A 16,198-nucleotide genomic window follows, 5' to 3' on the forward strand; every position below is an offset into this window, starting at 1 on the left:
ACTTCTCAATTGTTTGTTTGAATTTCAATTTGAAGCTCAAACGTTTTTCTTAACCAAACTTATGAATCTAAATTGAACAGTTCAGATTTTTAATAAATATGCTTTAGAATTGTTCTTGTTGTTTTTGTGCATCGATGTTTTATGCGGCCCGCAGGTCGATCTCAAATTGCAAATTTGGCCCGCGGTATCCTCCAGCCTGAGCACCACTGTTCTATGCCATGGAATTTATGGAATATCGGCTTTCGGACATTTGAAGCTAGGTACCATCAATCGCATACCTTTCTAGATGTTTATTGTTCATAAATGAATGTCTTCAACAGATAAAATTTATAATAATGATTTGTTGTGCTCTTAGCGATGTTTTAGCATATTTTTTACATATTAGACACAATCAGCATTCCAAATGGAGTTCTGGAAAAGTCTAAATGCAACTTAACCAAAAACTTTTCTTGCAGGACACACATGTGTTGATAAGAATGATCATTCTCAATCGATTAGTCCTAAAATGCATTTATCCATTATGTTGAATTATAAATATTGTTTGCATCTTATTATAGTTATACGTTTTGAAATAACTAGAATCATCAGGATTGAAAGAGCAACAAAGTTGGATTGGAATGCTCTTCCTCGGTTTCATCGCTTAACCCCTAAGTAGAGTAACGTTAGATAAAACTAGAACATCAGCGGGCAGCTTCCTTTACCAAGCAAATCCTTACATTAGAATTCCGCATACCTTACACGCACACAGTACACAATCCCGGCCAGCAGCTTAGCGTTTTTGTGACGATTGCTGTAACCAAAGATTTGTACATAAGATTTCGAGATCACAATAGACACACCGTAGGAACTCATACATACCTTTAATCGTCCGGGCTATCCTCGTAGGACGGGCTGGTCGGTGAGTAGGTTGGACTGGCCGGACTCGATGGGCTGTAGCCCTGTCCAGTTGGAGAGTACGCCGGACTGGATGGTGAGTAGTTCGGCGACGTGGGTGTGTACACCGGACTGGTGGGGGAATATTTCTGACTTCCCGGGGAGTAGGAGGACATGTTCGGCGAGTAGGTCGCCGACGGGGAATAGGTCGGTGAACTGCTCATGAAGTTGTTGCTGCCACCAGGCGAATGCTGTGGAGAGCTTGGCGAATAGCTCGGGGAAGTTGGGGAGTATTTCGGGCTGGTCGGCGAATATTGCGGACTGGCGGGAGTGTATTGAGGACTTCCTCCGTACGAGGGTGAGGTTGGGGAATAACTTGGAGATGTTGGGGAGTATTTGGGGGAAGATGGTGAGTAGGATGGTGAGGTTGGAGAGTAGTGCGGCGAGCTGGGTGAATAGTTGGGGCTCGTCGGGGAGTATGAAGGGGTTGCTGGGGTGTAATTGGGGGAAGTCGGTGAATAACTTGGAGAGGTTGGAGAGTATGACGGTGAAGTTGGGGAATAGGAGTTGCTGGATGGTGAGTAGGATGGACTGGTTGGGGAATATGCCGGAGAGGTTGGTGAGTAACTTGGAGAAGTGGGTGAGTACGGACTGGTTGGGGAGTATGAAGGGGAGGTTGGAGAATAGGCAGGGCTTGAAGGGCCGTATGGTTGTGAAGGAGAGTAGTGTGGCGAGGTCGGCGAATAGCTTGGAGATGTGGGGGAGTATTGTGGTGACGTTGGGCTGTAGTTGGGGCTTGTTGGCGAATATCGTGGACTTGTTGGAGAGTAGGTTGGACTGGTTGGCGAATAGCTGGGGCTGGTCGGTGAATAGGCCGGGGAGGCTCCTCCTGGTGACGCAGCGGCATAGTTTGGACTGCTTGGAGAATACGATGGAGATGCACTTGGAGATGACGGGAAGTATGGTGACATCGATGGTCCCGGAGAGCTTGGAGATCCTGGCATTGGTGACCACAGTGGTGACATTCCAGAAACGTCAGATTGTGCAGACGGTGAGAAGCTAGGTCCTCCTGGAGTCATTCCGCTGGGTGGTCCCGATGGAGACCAATCGCAATAACCAGGAGTCTGAGATTGTTGCCAAGGAGTCATAGCTGGGCTCATGCTTGGAGTTGCCCCAGGACCGAAGAACATTCCCGATCCTCCCATGATGGATGTGTGCGGAATTTCCATGCCCAATTTACACTTTTCGGCATCCAACAGCAAATCGAAACAGCCGGTTCCCATTCTAGGCAGTTGTCCCATGATGATATTCTCGGACACTCCTCTCATAGGGTCAACTTCGGCGTGAGCAGCGGCATCGTTCAACACGTCCACAGTTTCTTCGAAGGAACATCTCATAAGAGCACCGGTGTCCTGTCTGTTGATACCGTGACGTGTGATGGCCATCAAGTGACCCTTCGCAGTCATGACGTCACAAAGCAAGGCCAGATGACGATAGTTTACGTAAAGACCGTAGAACTGCAGAACGTTGTTCATTTCCTTTTCGACAGATTTTCGCACAGCTTCGATACCCAGCACTTGGAAGATTTCGCAAATGTCGTTACTGGCCGTTCGCACCGGATCGACATCTCTTTCGCTCAGTACTTTCATCATAGCAGTTCCGTCAGTTTCCAGCAGCCACTCTCCGATAGCTTTGAATTCGCCTTCCGGAGTGATGACGATCCTTCTCTTGGCATCCGTCTGGGGCAAATGCATGTACACCTTTCCGATGGCCTCGATACCTTGCAGGGTCATGTCTGACAACATGTTCGCTTCGATGCACCTCAGGAACATGTCGTCCTCCATCTTGTCCATGTTCTCTTCCTCGTTTTCCTGGAACTTGCTGTCGTCTCCGTTCATGATACGGATTCGAAGAACCAGTTTGTCGGCGTTGTCGTCGTTGAAGATACAGTTCAGGTCGTCACCGAACCCGGCGTTGATCTTCTCGGCAATCTGTTCCATGGTCAACTTCTTATCCGTCATACGCTTACGGTCCAGCTCGATACGCAACAACCACGGTGAAATACGGGTTGGATCAAAGTCGGGCATTTCATAGTAAACGTTGACGAATTCCTGATCTTCGGCAATGACGGTGCGCTGTGGATCCGGGTCGTAGTAGATGGCCGTATTGGCCGTGACCTTTCTCAGAGTGGTATGTTCCAGACGACAGAGGACGTTCTTGGCTTTCTCCGCATCTCGAGCGGCTCCGCCCGTCAGGAATACCGTTAGGGAAGGAGCCTTCGGACGTTTGGAAATATTGATGATTTCCTTCAATCTGGGTACACCCAGGGTTACGTTCTTCGAGGACACACCAGCAAAATGGAAAGTGTTCAGTGTCATCTGGGTGGCAGGTTCTCCAAGTGACTGGGCAGCCAAGGCACCCACCATCTCACCCGGATTACACTGGGCCTGCTGGAATCGAGTTTCAATTTCTCCGATCAACCACTCAAACGCTTCATTGTTCAATCGGAACTCCTCGGCGACGTACTTTGTGCAGAGCGTTGACCGTACCAAACACTGGAAGAGCAGCGTGGCGTTCTCGTTGGCCTGTTTGGACAAACGATCCGTTCCGGCCACGATGACGCATTTGGTCAGCAGATCTCTCACGCCGTGGATGACCTTTAGCGGTGACAGGTCCGTTGTGCCTCGTTTGTTGATGTGGAAGATCTTCTGCACATTCCAAATCATACGCTGCAAATTGCAAGGCAATACGACCTTTGAATCGCCGTTCGGGAAGATCTGTCTCAGTGCTTCACGATCCCGTAGCAACTGTTCGTACTCGGCTTCGATCTCTTGGATGACGTCTGGCGATTCCGTCAACTCCTTGATCACATCCTCGTTGAACACCCGACGCAGATTCCTCTCGTTCGTCGGATCGAAGCGATATCTTTTCTCAAACACCTTATTGGACAGCTTGATCGTGGGCAAGTTCTGGAACTCCACAGTCTCTCCGCACAGTCCGTCCTCGCCGTAACGCAACTGAATCAGCTGCCCGACAGAGTTTCGCACGGTTCCATCGTAGTTCACCATAACCGACTCCATAGCCTTGATCAGACGACGCTGGATGTAACCGGTTTCGGCAGTCTTTACAGCAGTATCAATCAAACCTTCGCGACCTCCCATAGCGTGGAAGTAGAACTCGGTCGGCGTCAGCCCGGCAAGGTACGAATTTTCCACGAAACCTCTCGATTCGGGACCGTAATCGTCCTTGATGAAGTGCGGTAGAGTGCGCTTGCGGAAACCGAACGGAATCCGCTTACCTTCGACGTTCTGTTGACCCACACAAGCAATAACCTACGAAGGAAAGAGAAGCATTATAAATTGGGATAGCTGAAATGCGAAAGGAAAATTCATTCCTACCTGAGAAATATTAATATTGGATCCCTTGGAACCAGACACCACCATAGCCTTTAAGTTGTTGTATTCAGTCAGCGATTTCTTAGCAGAGCCACCAGTTTTGTCTCGAGCATCGTTCAGAATGCGGTTCACCTGATTTTCGAAAGTCTGACGCAGCGTGTTACCCGGAGTCGGTTCCAGTTCCATGTTGTGAGCCTTCTGGATAACGCCAATAACATCCTCTTTGGCTTTGCGAATGGCCCTCTGAATTTCGGCGTAGGTCTGAGGATCGGCAATGGTGTCACCGATACCGATGCTGTGACCCTCCAACAGCAGCCAGTTGTTGACCACGGTCTGAATGTTACCGTAGAACCGACCGGCGATTTCGTGTCCCAGTTCGAGGAAAACGATGTGAAGCAAAGATCCGGCGGATGTACCGAGTGTTTTCTTGCAGAGAATTCCCATGATGAGTTCACCGTGTTCGACCATGACTTTGGTGTCTCCGGGGGAGATCCACTTGTACGGACCGTCATCTTCCTCGTCCGGATGGGTCGAATGGGTACGAATCATGTTGACGTTTCCGGGGATGATGAGCGTGAAGATTTGCTTTCCGGTCCAGAGAGGCTTGGGTTTGAGAATGCAAGGTTGTGGCATTTTTCCGTCCCAAGTGGGCAAGAACATCAGCAGATTCATCATCTGTTCCTTCTCCAGGAAGACGTCTCGCTTGGTCATTTTTCGCACGGCTGTCAGCGTATCCTGCACAATACCCATGACGGGTTTGTTGGCCTGCGGAGTGATAATCTGTCGAGGGGTGATGTGGATGTTTTCGATTTCGGCACGCGTTTCCATGGACTGTGGTACGTGAAGATTCATTTCATCTCCGTCGAAATCAGCGTTGTACGGTGAGGTACAACTGAGGTTCATCCGGAAGGTGGACCACGGGAGGACTTTGACACGATGACCCATCATACTCATCTTGTGGAGAGTGGGCTGACGGTTGAAAATGACCAGATCGTCGTCGCGCAAGTGACGCTCTACTTTGTATCCGCACTGGAGATGAAGGTCACTGGACTTCGGGTGGAACCGAAGGTCAATACGTTCGCCGTTGTCCCGGACGATGTATTTGGCGCCGGGATACTGCGAATTTCCTCGTCGGACAAGTTCTTGCATTCTGTCGATGTTGAACGGAGTGACCAATTCCGGGAAGGTCATGTTCTGTGCTACCGAGCGAGGTACACCGACCTGGTCAATACGCAGATTCGGATCCGGAGTGATGACAGTACGAGCCGAGAAGTCCACACGCTTTCCCATCAAATTACCACGAATACGACCTTCCTTACCCTTCAAGCGGGACTTGACACTCTTCAGAGGCTTTCCACTCTTCTGCATAGCTTTTGGCATTCCGGGCATGTCGTTGTCCACTAAAGTGGCCACGTGGAATTGCAACATTTTGATGTTTTCTGCAATAACGTGAGCGGCAGCTCCGGTAGCTTCGTTCTTTTTCAATTCATTGTTAGCTTTGATAATATCCGACAGCTTGTGGGTCAAATCGTCCTGATTCTTGGTGGCTCCGAACATAACGACAGCGGGCCTCACAGCCAGCGGAGGAACCGGCAGAACCGTGATGATCATCCAATCAGGGCGAGCAAACTTCGGATCCATACCCAGTACGTAGCATTCTTCGTCGGTGATGTGTTTCAGAATTTCCCAGACTCGTTCTGCCGTTACGGCGATCTTCTTCTCCTGTGAGTCCTCATTAACATGCTTCCATTCGGCAATCACGTCCAAACCGGTTCTCCGGAGCGATGGCTGGTAGTGACCGCAACCTCCGTGACCTTGCTTTTTGTTCGGATCCGGTGCGGCACCATCCTTTGTGATATCCATGTCTTCACCGCCCTCGCAAATCTTCTTTCCCTTGCACAGATCGTAAACGTAGGCCAGCCGTTTGCGAGGTTGTCCCTTGGATTTCATGACGATTTCCTTGATCTTCGGGTTACTGGGAGCGACCAACATCTTCGAGCAGTAGAAGCATACGCAGCGCAGAATCTTGATGGTTTTGGTGACGAAACCGATGTGGAACACCGGCTTGGCCAAGTCGATGTGACCGAAATGACCGGGACATTCGGTCATGTTACCGGCACACGTCTGGCACCGAGAGGTACGTTCGATGACACCTGGAAAACGGAATGAAAAGAGAATGTCAGTTTTGACTTCATAATTCAATTTAATACTGCCACTTCACATCGTGGCTGATATTTGTGTTGTATCATCAGTCTACAATAGGATGTGGTACCGATATGAAGACTAGAGAATTTCCATCGGGAAGAACTCCAAGCGATTCATCAAGCACTTTTCTAGGGAATCCCCCCAAAGTTTACAGGTTACCTATATAATTTCTTACAGGAATCTTACAGTCTCAGCATTAGACAAAACGGATAAACTTTCACTGGATACGCTCAATTCGCTGTACGCTGTTTTCATAAGAAAAAGGGACCGAAGACTGCCAAACAATCCAGGACAAGACGTAGAATTGAGCAGTATAGCGATTTCAAGCAATAGACGTCTTGAGCTTCTTGAAAAAGCGGAAGAGTAAGCGCAGCTGCGACGATGCTGTCCTCACGACTTAAGAAAAGTAGTCCATGAATATGATTGTGGAGTCAAGGAGAATCCCTCGGTTCTTCACTGTCGATACACGATCCAGTTCACGCTAACGCCGCTCAGCACTAAAGTGCATAATTTCCAGACTACACCAAAAATGTGTAACCCTTGCACATTTACAAAATCAGCTCCAGTGTCCGCAAAATTGTTAAAATCGTAAAAATTTTTGTACGCCAATCTAGGTAGGATTACTAGTGACCTTGAAAAACAAAAAAAAATCAACATTTCGCATCTAGAAGAGTATACGAGCTGTTTTTTGAGAATGTGTAACTGCTACACATTTTTGTGTGGTCTGGAAATTATGCACTTATGAGTAGGTCTTACACATTTTAGTGCTGAGCAGTTTTAGCGTGTTAACTGTATTGTTGTGTTAACAATTGTACTCCTGCTAGAGCGTACTCGTAACAGAAGGTTTTTTCAATCTTTGTTATTGTGTTTTTTTTTTTAACTTTTAACGTTAGTTCAACACACTAAATTATTAAAAAATTAAAGACGAAGAAGAGAGCTGTTAAATGAGTTCGTACAGGTTACAGCCATGGAGAAACTTGAAGTGTTTTGATGGTATCCGGATCGTCCCGTAGGACTTCTCCAATATTATCAGCGATGTCGTAGAATCGACGTTGGCCCTCGCAAAGAACATGCTCTACACGGAAAGATCGATGTACACAGAGCAAGGAGTAACTTTCACGCAGCGATCGAAAAGACAAAAGATTTCATGCAAACTTGTGTGAAATTTTACGCAAATTTGTGTAATACCAGATCAGCACATTTTTTGTGCTGATCCAGTCGTACGCAGATATGAGTGAAAAATCCTTTCTAGACGAACATTTGAAAAGGGCCTATTTGCTTTTTGTAAACAAACATGTTTCTGTCTCTGTAGGGCCCATCTGCATCCACCCACGCACATCAACACCCTTAACAGATAGCTTGAAGAACACTCTTTCTGATAAGGGTGTTGATGTGCGTGGGTGGATGCAGATAGGCCCTGCAGAGACAAAAACATGTTTGTTTACGCAAAGCAGATAGGCCCTTTTCAAATGTTCGTCCAGCTTTGTCTTTTCACAAGTTACTCATTCGCTGTGTACTTTCGTTTAAGGGTGTACTGTGGCTGAGATGTGACACACTTCACGCTCCTTGCGGAACGGTCCACACCACCTCCCATGTTGTGATAGAAGTTTGTGCCCGGTTCGCAATCGGGAGATTACTCTTTGGGTTTTGAGCGCTGGCAAATCAGTTCATGGTTCAACCGTGTTTTTATCTTCCGCAGGAAAGCTGTTCTTAAGTGGCTCCACCCAGCACCCCAGTGCTGACGGAAGCTGGATTTGATCCATCGTTTAGGATCCATGAGCTGGATACTGTTGGTGTGTCATTCACGGGCGTCACCAGCGAGATGATCGGCGTTTTTATTTCCCGGATAACCGCAGTGTCCGGGGATCCACGTGAAAACTGTGTGAGCTGGAGCGTGCATAAATATACCCTAGATCCAGGGGTGTGTCGGTGTATCAGATTAAAGCGCCGATATGACGCTCGCAGAATCGGTCAGAACCAGTATTGGGCGATCAGCTGGCATGGCTGCATCAGCTGCTGCTGCTTCGGCAGAGGAACTGAGCACTGTGGAGGAAGACTCATGCTGACCGGTGGGATGTCGCCTGATACTCCTAGCCCGACTTCAAGATGGAAGAGCGATCCATCGGGAAATCGGTGAGCAAAGTTTGGATAGGAGACACGCAAAAGTTCAGCAACCGACCTTCGTAGAGCAGCAGAGTTACAGCTGGCGGAGAAGCTGTTTTTTTTTATTTGATTGTCAATTTTCGGGGATACGGAACGCCAACTGTCTCCAAGCCAGTGGAGCTTTGCAAACGGAAGGAGATCCATGTTGGCTGCTGTGTTTAGAGCTCTGTTCCCCTCAACGAGAAGGAAGACCATGCCATCACTTGTTTTCTTGCTCGAGAAGATCGCACTCTTGATGCAAAGAACTGCGAGTCTAAATAGGTATCTGGAAGGGTAGCAGACCAGCCTCTACGTAGGAAGAGTCTGCCAGTTTTTTTTTACTTAGCCCTTATATATTTTAGGCTCATTCGCACTAGGCATAACGGAGCTGAAAATCTGTAATTAATTACATTTTAATCAAGAGTATAGCCATATCTGACCAATTCATCGATCCTTCTGCTCTCCTTTTCAATGAACTGCTGTCGAAAAACGGGGTCGTCAATGTTCGAATACAAACCACGTCTGTATCGCGATGGTGCGGGAGCGGGGGAAACATCAAAATCAGCTACGTTGCTATCACTTTCGCTGGATATAGAGGTGGTGCGATACGTTTAGGTACGTTGGTGCTTGCTGTGTCTGAGTCGACTGATCGCTGTCACTTGGAATCTGGTTTATTGTTTTCTTGTTTTGCCCTTACCACTGATCTCCGGCTTGGAGAGAGATGACCATTGATTTTCGGCGAGCGTAGATGGAACTTGTGCTTTGTTAGATTTGTTGCACTGCGTCGGTTGTTTGTTCGTCGTGGATGCTGCCGCTTCAGAGCACCACAATTTCGACAGGTACGTGTTTGTGACGGATAAAAAACATAGGTTGTTTCATCGACCACCGTGATACATGACGGGATAGGTTGGGTCAGCTGCATACGTACCATACGTGCGTGCCTCTGGAGCCGACCTACTGATACCTGACCACACATACTTGCTGAGACCCGGAAAGTAGCTTCTCCAGACATCGTTCCATATGGAAATCACTTCGTCATACTGCAGCATAGGGTTGGTTCGAATATTACGTAACGCTGAGGGGGGAGGGAGGGGGTCTAGCGTTGTGTTACGCTTCATACAAAATTTCAAAATTTGCCATACAAATGTTGATACGTGGGGGAGGGAGGGGGTCCAAAAGTGTCAAATTTTGCGTTACGTAATATTTGAATGACCCCATATGAGTGATGATCGTTTGATTTTCAATCTCCTCCGGTAGGTCATGCAGACGAACGTCGACAGCGCAGCTATCGAAGCAAATCGGCAGTAGAATTGGAAGGCGCTTTTCTTCACAATTCATGAAATGTTGTAGGTGATACTTGACTGCTGCCTCTTCACTTTGCATGGTCATATAGATAACATGTCGTACGATGTGAGGTTGTATGATCTTTACTAGCGTCATATCCAACTCACGTTCTAAAAACTATTTTAAATCAACGATGCCAGGCCGTTTCGGAAGCACCTGTGTCCAGCACAACATTTTTTCTCGCAACCGGCATGATGGTAGAATGAAATAAAACAGAAAAGAACCGAACGCTGAGAGATGGATAGCAACTGTGAGTCTGCCGGAGTTGATGGTAGCAGCCCGGAGATCAGTCGACCATATGAACTGTAGACGGGGCTGATGACTTGAATCAACCTGTTGATGGCAATGCTAGTAATTTCAAGTCCGTATACGAGCCGACTATCGATGATGGCATGAGAAGTGGAATTGCCTGTCCTTCAATTGTTGTAGGTGGACTTTTCTTTTATTGCATCAAATGTTCCGATCTTCGCCACGAGAAAGAGCGTCACTGCCAAGACAGACCCTTGTGGAACGCCAGCTTTTTCAGCGAAAGAAGACGATTTAGTGTTCTCAACGACCCGGAAAGATCGCCAAGAAAGAAAGTTACAAACGAAGTACAGCGCATTTCCGCCTATGCCCCAGTTTTCTAGTTGACCTAAAACAAAAGGTGTCCATGTACATATCCGGAACAATGCTCCAGGTTAAAAATTGATAAAAAGAAACAAAGGTACTTACCCGATTTTGTCTGCAGCCAAGGGCTTGACAAAATCGGGTTATCGCCGTCATCGCAGTACGTACATATATCAAGGGTGAACGGTTGTCATCATAGGGTAATTCATGTATTTTGGACAGGCTGAGGACAACGTTAGAAAAATCGTCCCATAGCTTCCTTAGAAAGCAATTAATTATTTTGCCAGGTTACTAATACGTTTATAATATGATTGTACTTTGCATTCCTGGTGACAAAAACCTTAACGAAAGCATTTTAAGTTAAGAAAATCGCAATTTCCAATCACCTGTTAGAATTGCATTTTGTACACCGAATATATGTTTTGGACACATACCTGAGGGTAATTTGGACAGGGCAATTATCTCAATGTTTAGCCATGAATACTGCTAAATCATGGAAGTACCATATATTAACAAATATTTTCTTGCAAAAAATCAAATTTCTCCGCTTAGCAGGCATCTATTTTGATAACTACCTATTACAGATTTTGTTAAAATCGAGGAAATATCGCCAGACCCACAGAATACGCCTCAAGTATGCAATCGCACAGCATCCCCATGTAGTTCGTCAGATGACCAAAATATATTTACAGTTGAAAACTTGTAATGTATTTTGGACACCATCTATTTTAAGCGTTCTAGATGAATGTTAAGATATTGACTGCCCAATGCTTCTTTATTGAACATTTTTCATTGCAGTAATGCTTTTTAATTTCTCACAATTGTTAATTCAACGATTTGGAGGTGTGTGAAGTGTACCTATGTCGTTTTGCATACCTGTGCATTTGAGGGGTTTTAGTGAAACAATTTACATTTTCGATAATTTTGAAGTAAATTCTTAATTGTTAAGCGTATTTTCAACGTAAGGGAACGTTCAAAAATTACGTCCAACATTTGGGGGAGGGGGGGTGTCTACAAAAGTGTGACACTACGTGTATTTGGTATAGGGAAAATGCGTGACAGAGGGGGGAGGGGGGGTTTAGAAATCCCAAAAATTGATGGACGTAATATTTGAATCTTCCCTAGTCATCAGAATAATCGATATTGAGAAGTATCCACTTGTATTAGCTCTCCGGAACAAGACATACATCGCCGTGCATGTCCAAATTACATACATGTCCAAATTATATTTTTTACCCTACACAATTTTTTAGTAAACCGTCGATTTATGTCCAGTGAAATCAGGAAATTACTTCCGTGCGAACCTATTTTACTTTTAACTTCAAATGGCTCTGTTACTGAGAAAAACACGGTAAGAATGCAAAACAACTTGGGACAGATATGCTTAGAAGGGCAGTTCCGTGCGAACCCATTTTACTTTTCGCAAGGACTGCCTTTCGCACACCTTATCTCTCTGAGTTAAGGTAGTCCCCAACATACTGCGCATTACAAAACATATCACCCCTCTTCCCCTTTCCCACTTCATCCCGTCCAAAGTAACACTCACCCTGACGGGGATCCATCAGACCGCACAGCTTCGGTCGGCCACCTTCCATCGTTTCCGCATACTGAATGCCACCCTCCGTCACCGACATGCGACGGATTTCGTCCGGCGAAAGGATCCCAAACTGGACCTTTTTGACCGTCCGAAGCGGCGCCTTCGAATCGCCGTTCATTTTGGCAGTCGCTGCCTTCTTCGCTTACTGTTGTTGTTCTTCTTGTTTGTTCTCTTTCTCCTGCTTCCGTTCAGACGAAAAAAGTTTTCTTCTTCCCGTCGTCGTCGTCGCTCGACACACAGGGAAGTGGATTAGTCAGCTGCGGAGGAAAAAAAATCCAAAATTTTCAAACGCTCTTTTCCACCAACAAACACATCTAATTCTTCCGGAAAACACTCACAATCAATTCCCCGCGGCTTGGGGAACAAATTTTGCACGGTTTTAGCACAATTAGCGCACAATGTCAACACTATTCGAGCGAAATAAAATCAGCCCAAAATTTTCCGTCACAAAGCACACGCGTCCATTTGCTAAAAGTGGGCCTCCTCACTTTGGCTGATGGCGGCCAACGAGCGACGTGAATGTGTGTGGTGAAATCCAGCGAGCCGCGAGCGAACTGCCGAACACAAGCGGAGCCAGTGGTGGACTCCGAACGAGCAACGGTGACACAGTGTTGCCAAGTGTTAGCATTCGTTTAATATATTCGAAATATTCGTATTAATGCTTCAGACAGAGAGAAGAGTTATGCTGATTTTTGAGACATTCGTAGTAACAAAAATAACTGATTTCAAAGGAAATTCGCACTTTTTGAATCCACTTTCGTAATATTAACCGATGTCCGATATAATAACATCCAAAAACTGTTAGTAAGCAACGCAACAAGATCTGGCACCGCTGCCCCAGCTGAACGATGCGCGCCGAAGACGAAGCCGAATGTTGACAGATCGACAGACAGTTTGTTAAAATGAGCTACTGTCATCGTGTTTGTTTACCTCGCAGCGCTCAGTTTGCAGGGGTGGAATGGAATCGTCAAGGTTATTATATCTATATATAAATATATAAAAATGGATTTCCGTCTGTCTGTCTGTCTGTCTGTCTGTCTGTCTGTCTGTCTGTCTGTCTGTCTGTCTGTCTGTCTGTCTGTCTGACCGCTATGGATTCGGAAACTACTGAACCGATCGGCGTGAAACTTTGTATGTGGATACTTTTGGGGCCGGGGAAGGTTCTTAGCTTGGTGCGGGACATCTCCGGTCTCTGGAACGGGGGGTTCCCATACAGATGACTACGCGGAGGACGTCCCTATGGAGCTCTACGTCAAAAAACACAGTAGGCAGGCAGTACGACGTTTGCCGGGACAGACAGTTACTCAATGAACATGTCAAAATTGGCAATGTTCGCGCAGGATTATATTTTTTTCATTTTTGACCCCGGCACCCGCACGGCCGGAAAAGGTCCAGTTTGAGCTAGGTTACAGTCAGTTAGAGTAGTGCTACTAAGCGTTATTTCGTTTCCAGTGTCAGGACGTAAAGTCATGGGCCAAAGATATTAAGAAAGTGGACACATATACGGTTGATAGTTGGCAGATATTGATACCGAGCGCAGGACCAAAGAATGACCAGACCGTAACACAACTGAACTGGCAGAACGGAAAACGAAGGTACTTCCAACCAGTTCGAATGAATTATGAACCAAGGTGATCGTTTAGAACATCCTGCCGAGGACTGGAAAGGACTGAAACCCTGAAACCCCAAGTCAAAAAAGGTTTCGGCGAAATATAATAATGGAGGTAAAAGTCCTTGACATAAAGATATTCTTTTTTTCTCACAAATCGAACATCACTGGAAAAAAGTTTAATGTTAAATGCAGCGTAAAATCATGCACATGTAGAAAAAGCCAGATCATGAAAAATTCCATTTCGGTAGTGTGAAATTCTGTCATTAATTAAGCTTTAAAATTGAGATGAACCAGCCTCGGGCTGAAAATCTCATAAATAAAGACAAAAATGTAATTCAGCGCTAACTCAAGCATTATTTTCATGAGGATGTTTGAACGTGATTTTATTCCGTAATGAAGCAAAAATCACATGTTGTAATTCATTGTTTTCTAATGCCCTTTTCAAACATAACACAACTTCGAACAATCTCTAGACATGTCTATAGAATATTGAAAGGAAATTTTATAAAACAACACCAACATATTCTAATACAGATAAACCACCTCATGATGTTCATCAATTCGATATCGACTGATACAGGTAAAATACTTAATATATACTAAAAAAATCAGGACAACACAAATAAAACAGAAATTTTGACAAAACTTGGACAGTAATAAAATGCCCTCACTCGAAAAACAGACCCATCTTTGCTGGTTTTCCTATCCATATGGGACTGTTATGCGAGTGGGGGCAGTAAAGCAAATGGAACTAATTTTAGCGATCCTATACTGCCGTGAATTGCAAGTCAGTCCCAGCTGCATTTTGGGCAACATTGAGTTAACACCCGTTTTCGACCTTTCTTCGGATGATATTTCAGTTATGTAATTACGAATATATAATTTGTTCAGTATAATAAAAAAAAATAACACCAAGTCAGATTGTCCAATAATGAAAAGTAATCGCAAGTCAGTTTCATCACCAACTTTTGTACGTTCCAATACAAAACTGATCGATATTTTTTGCCAATTTTCCAGTTAATTACGTATGAAACAATTTGTTACAAAGTTTCATGTTGATCACGGAAATTTTGAAGTCATGGCGATTTTTGAGGTTTTACATATAAAACGAATTTGAAAACTTCTGGGTCCATTTTCTCAATGCCTACTTTTTACTTATGGGACTGACTTGCGATTCACGGCAGTATAGCAGTTCTCCGAATATCAATACCACAAAAACCATTACCCCAAAAGATTGTTATCCCGAATGGCACATTACTTCGAACGAAATTTCTCCGAATGGCACATTACCTCGAATGCCATTTCCCTACAAAACAATGTCTTTCAATAGGTAACACTTTTTCCAAAGAATTTCAGAAGCACGGAAATAGTTTTCACCAAATATTTGTAACAGGCGTCAGTACAGTGCCTGTGCCTGAATGCAAATAGTATGTAACCTAATATCTGATATTTTTCCTTCTTTTGCTCAAGTGCTATTCTTTCGAGCCTGGGAATACCGAGGGTATAAAACAATTGTTCATTTTGAATAAATAGAAAAAAAACCGTACAGAGTAATAAGGAGGTGACAATTTCAAATAATACATACTGCTGCTTTAGGTCACTTAAACAGTTCTTTGTGTTAAGGCATTCGACTTTGTTCCATGGACTGTGTACAGCACGCCAATTACTGATTGGTATAACAATATAAGATGACAGAACAACCTATGATAAAAAAAAGTCTTTGTTATATGGATTTGTTCCACATTTTAAATCTTATTATAAACTGCTAACTCTAGAAACAATAACCTATTCACAAAAGAAGGCAAAATCTCTAACGAATATTTTCAGACATAAGGCTGATACAAATTTAATTTCGACTTTTTGTCTCCCCCCTTCAAAAATTTTTGGCTGGATTTTGCATTTTGAGGGGGTAGATAAAAAAACTAATCAAAATATCGAAAATTGCCAAGAATTCTTCAATAATGCCGATGAGCTTTAAAGATTTTTATGAATATATGCTATATTATTTTTATCCCCCTCCACCCAAGACCAGACAAAGAGTGGTGGGACAAAAAGTGCTATAAATATTTGTATCGGACTAAGTTTTCTTTGACAATAGCTTTGGAAAATATTTTTCAGGGTAATAATCGATTCGGGGAAATAACTGGACCATTCGGGGTATTGGTTTTCGGGGTAATGGAATTCGGGGAAGTGTTATAGGATCAATTTTAGCATGTAGAAGTTTTTTAGGGCAAGACATATATTATTTCTGAAAAAGGGGAACTCATAAGGATAAAGTATAAATTTATTCATAACTCGGGAATGGTGCCCGGTCAATGGTCATTAGACCGAACGTTATATGTAAGGCCGAATAATTATTAACTAAGGAGGTCATCAGGCAGAATTATTATCGTGCACACTTAGTTTTTAATACGGTATTCG

At 44.7% G+C, this 16,198-nt stretch overlaps 1 protein-coding gene across 1 annotated transcript; it reads right to left on the reverse strand.

Annotated features, from left to right (window-relative positions):
• Nucleotides 1-275: 275 nt before the first annotated feature.
• LOC109408106 (DNA-directed RNA polymerase II subunit RPB1) lies at nt 276-12,736 on the reverse strand. The gene is made up of 5 exons (XM_019681319.3): nt 12,504-12,736; nt 12,115-12,422; nt 4,272-6,421; nt 859-4,205; nt 276-790 (listed from the first exon to the last, which is right to left on the reverse strand). Exons 2-4 carry the CDS (start codon nt 12,281-12,283, stop codon nt 861-863), a joined length of 5,664 nt encoding a protein of 1,887 aa, XP_019536864.1. The 5' UTR covers nt 12,284-12,422; nt 12,504-12,736; the 3' UTR covers nt 276-790; nt 859-860.
• Between the last annotated feature and the right edge of the window lie 3,462 nt (nt 12,737-16,198).

This window comes from Aedes albopictus, chromosome 2, assembly GCF_035046485.1.
Source record: "Aedes albopictus strain Foshan chromosome 2, AalbF5, whole genome shotgun sequence".
In the NCBI taxonomy this organism is placed as follows: Eukaryota; Metazoa; Arthropoda; class Insecta; order Diptera; family Culicidae; genus Aedes; species Aedes albopictus.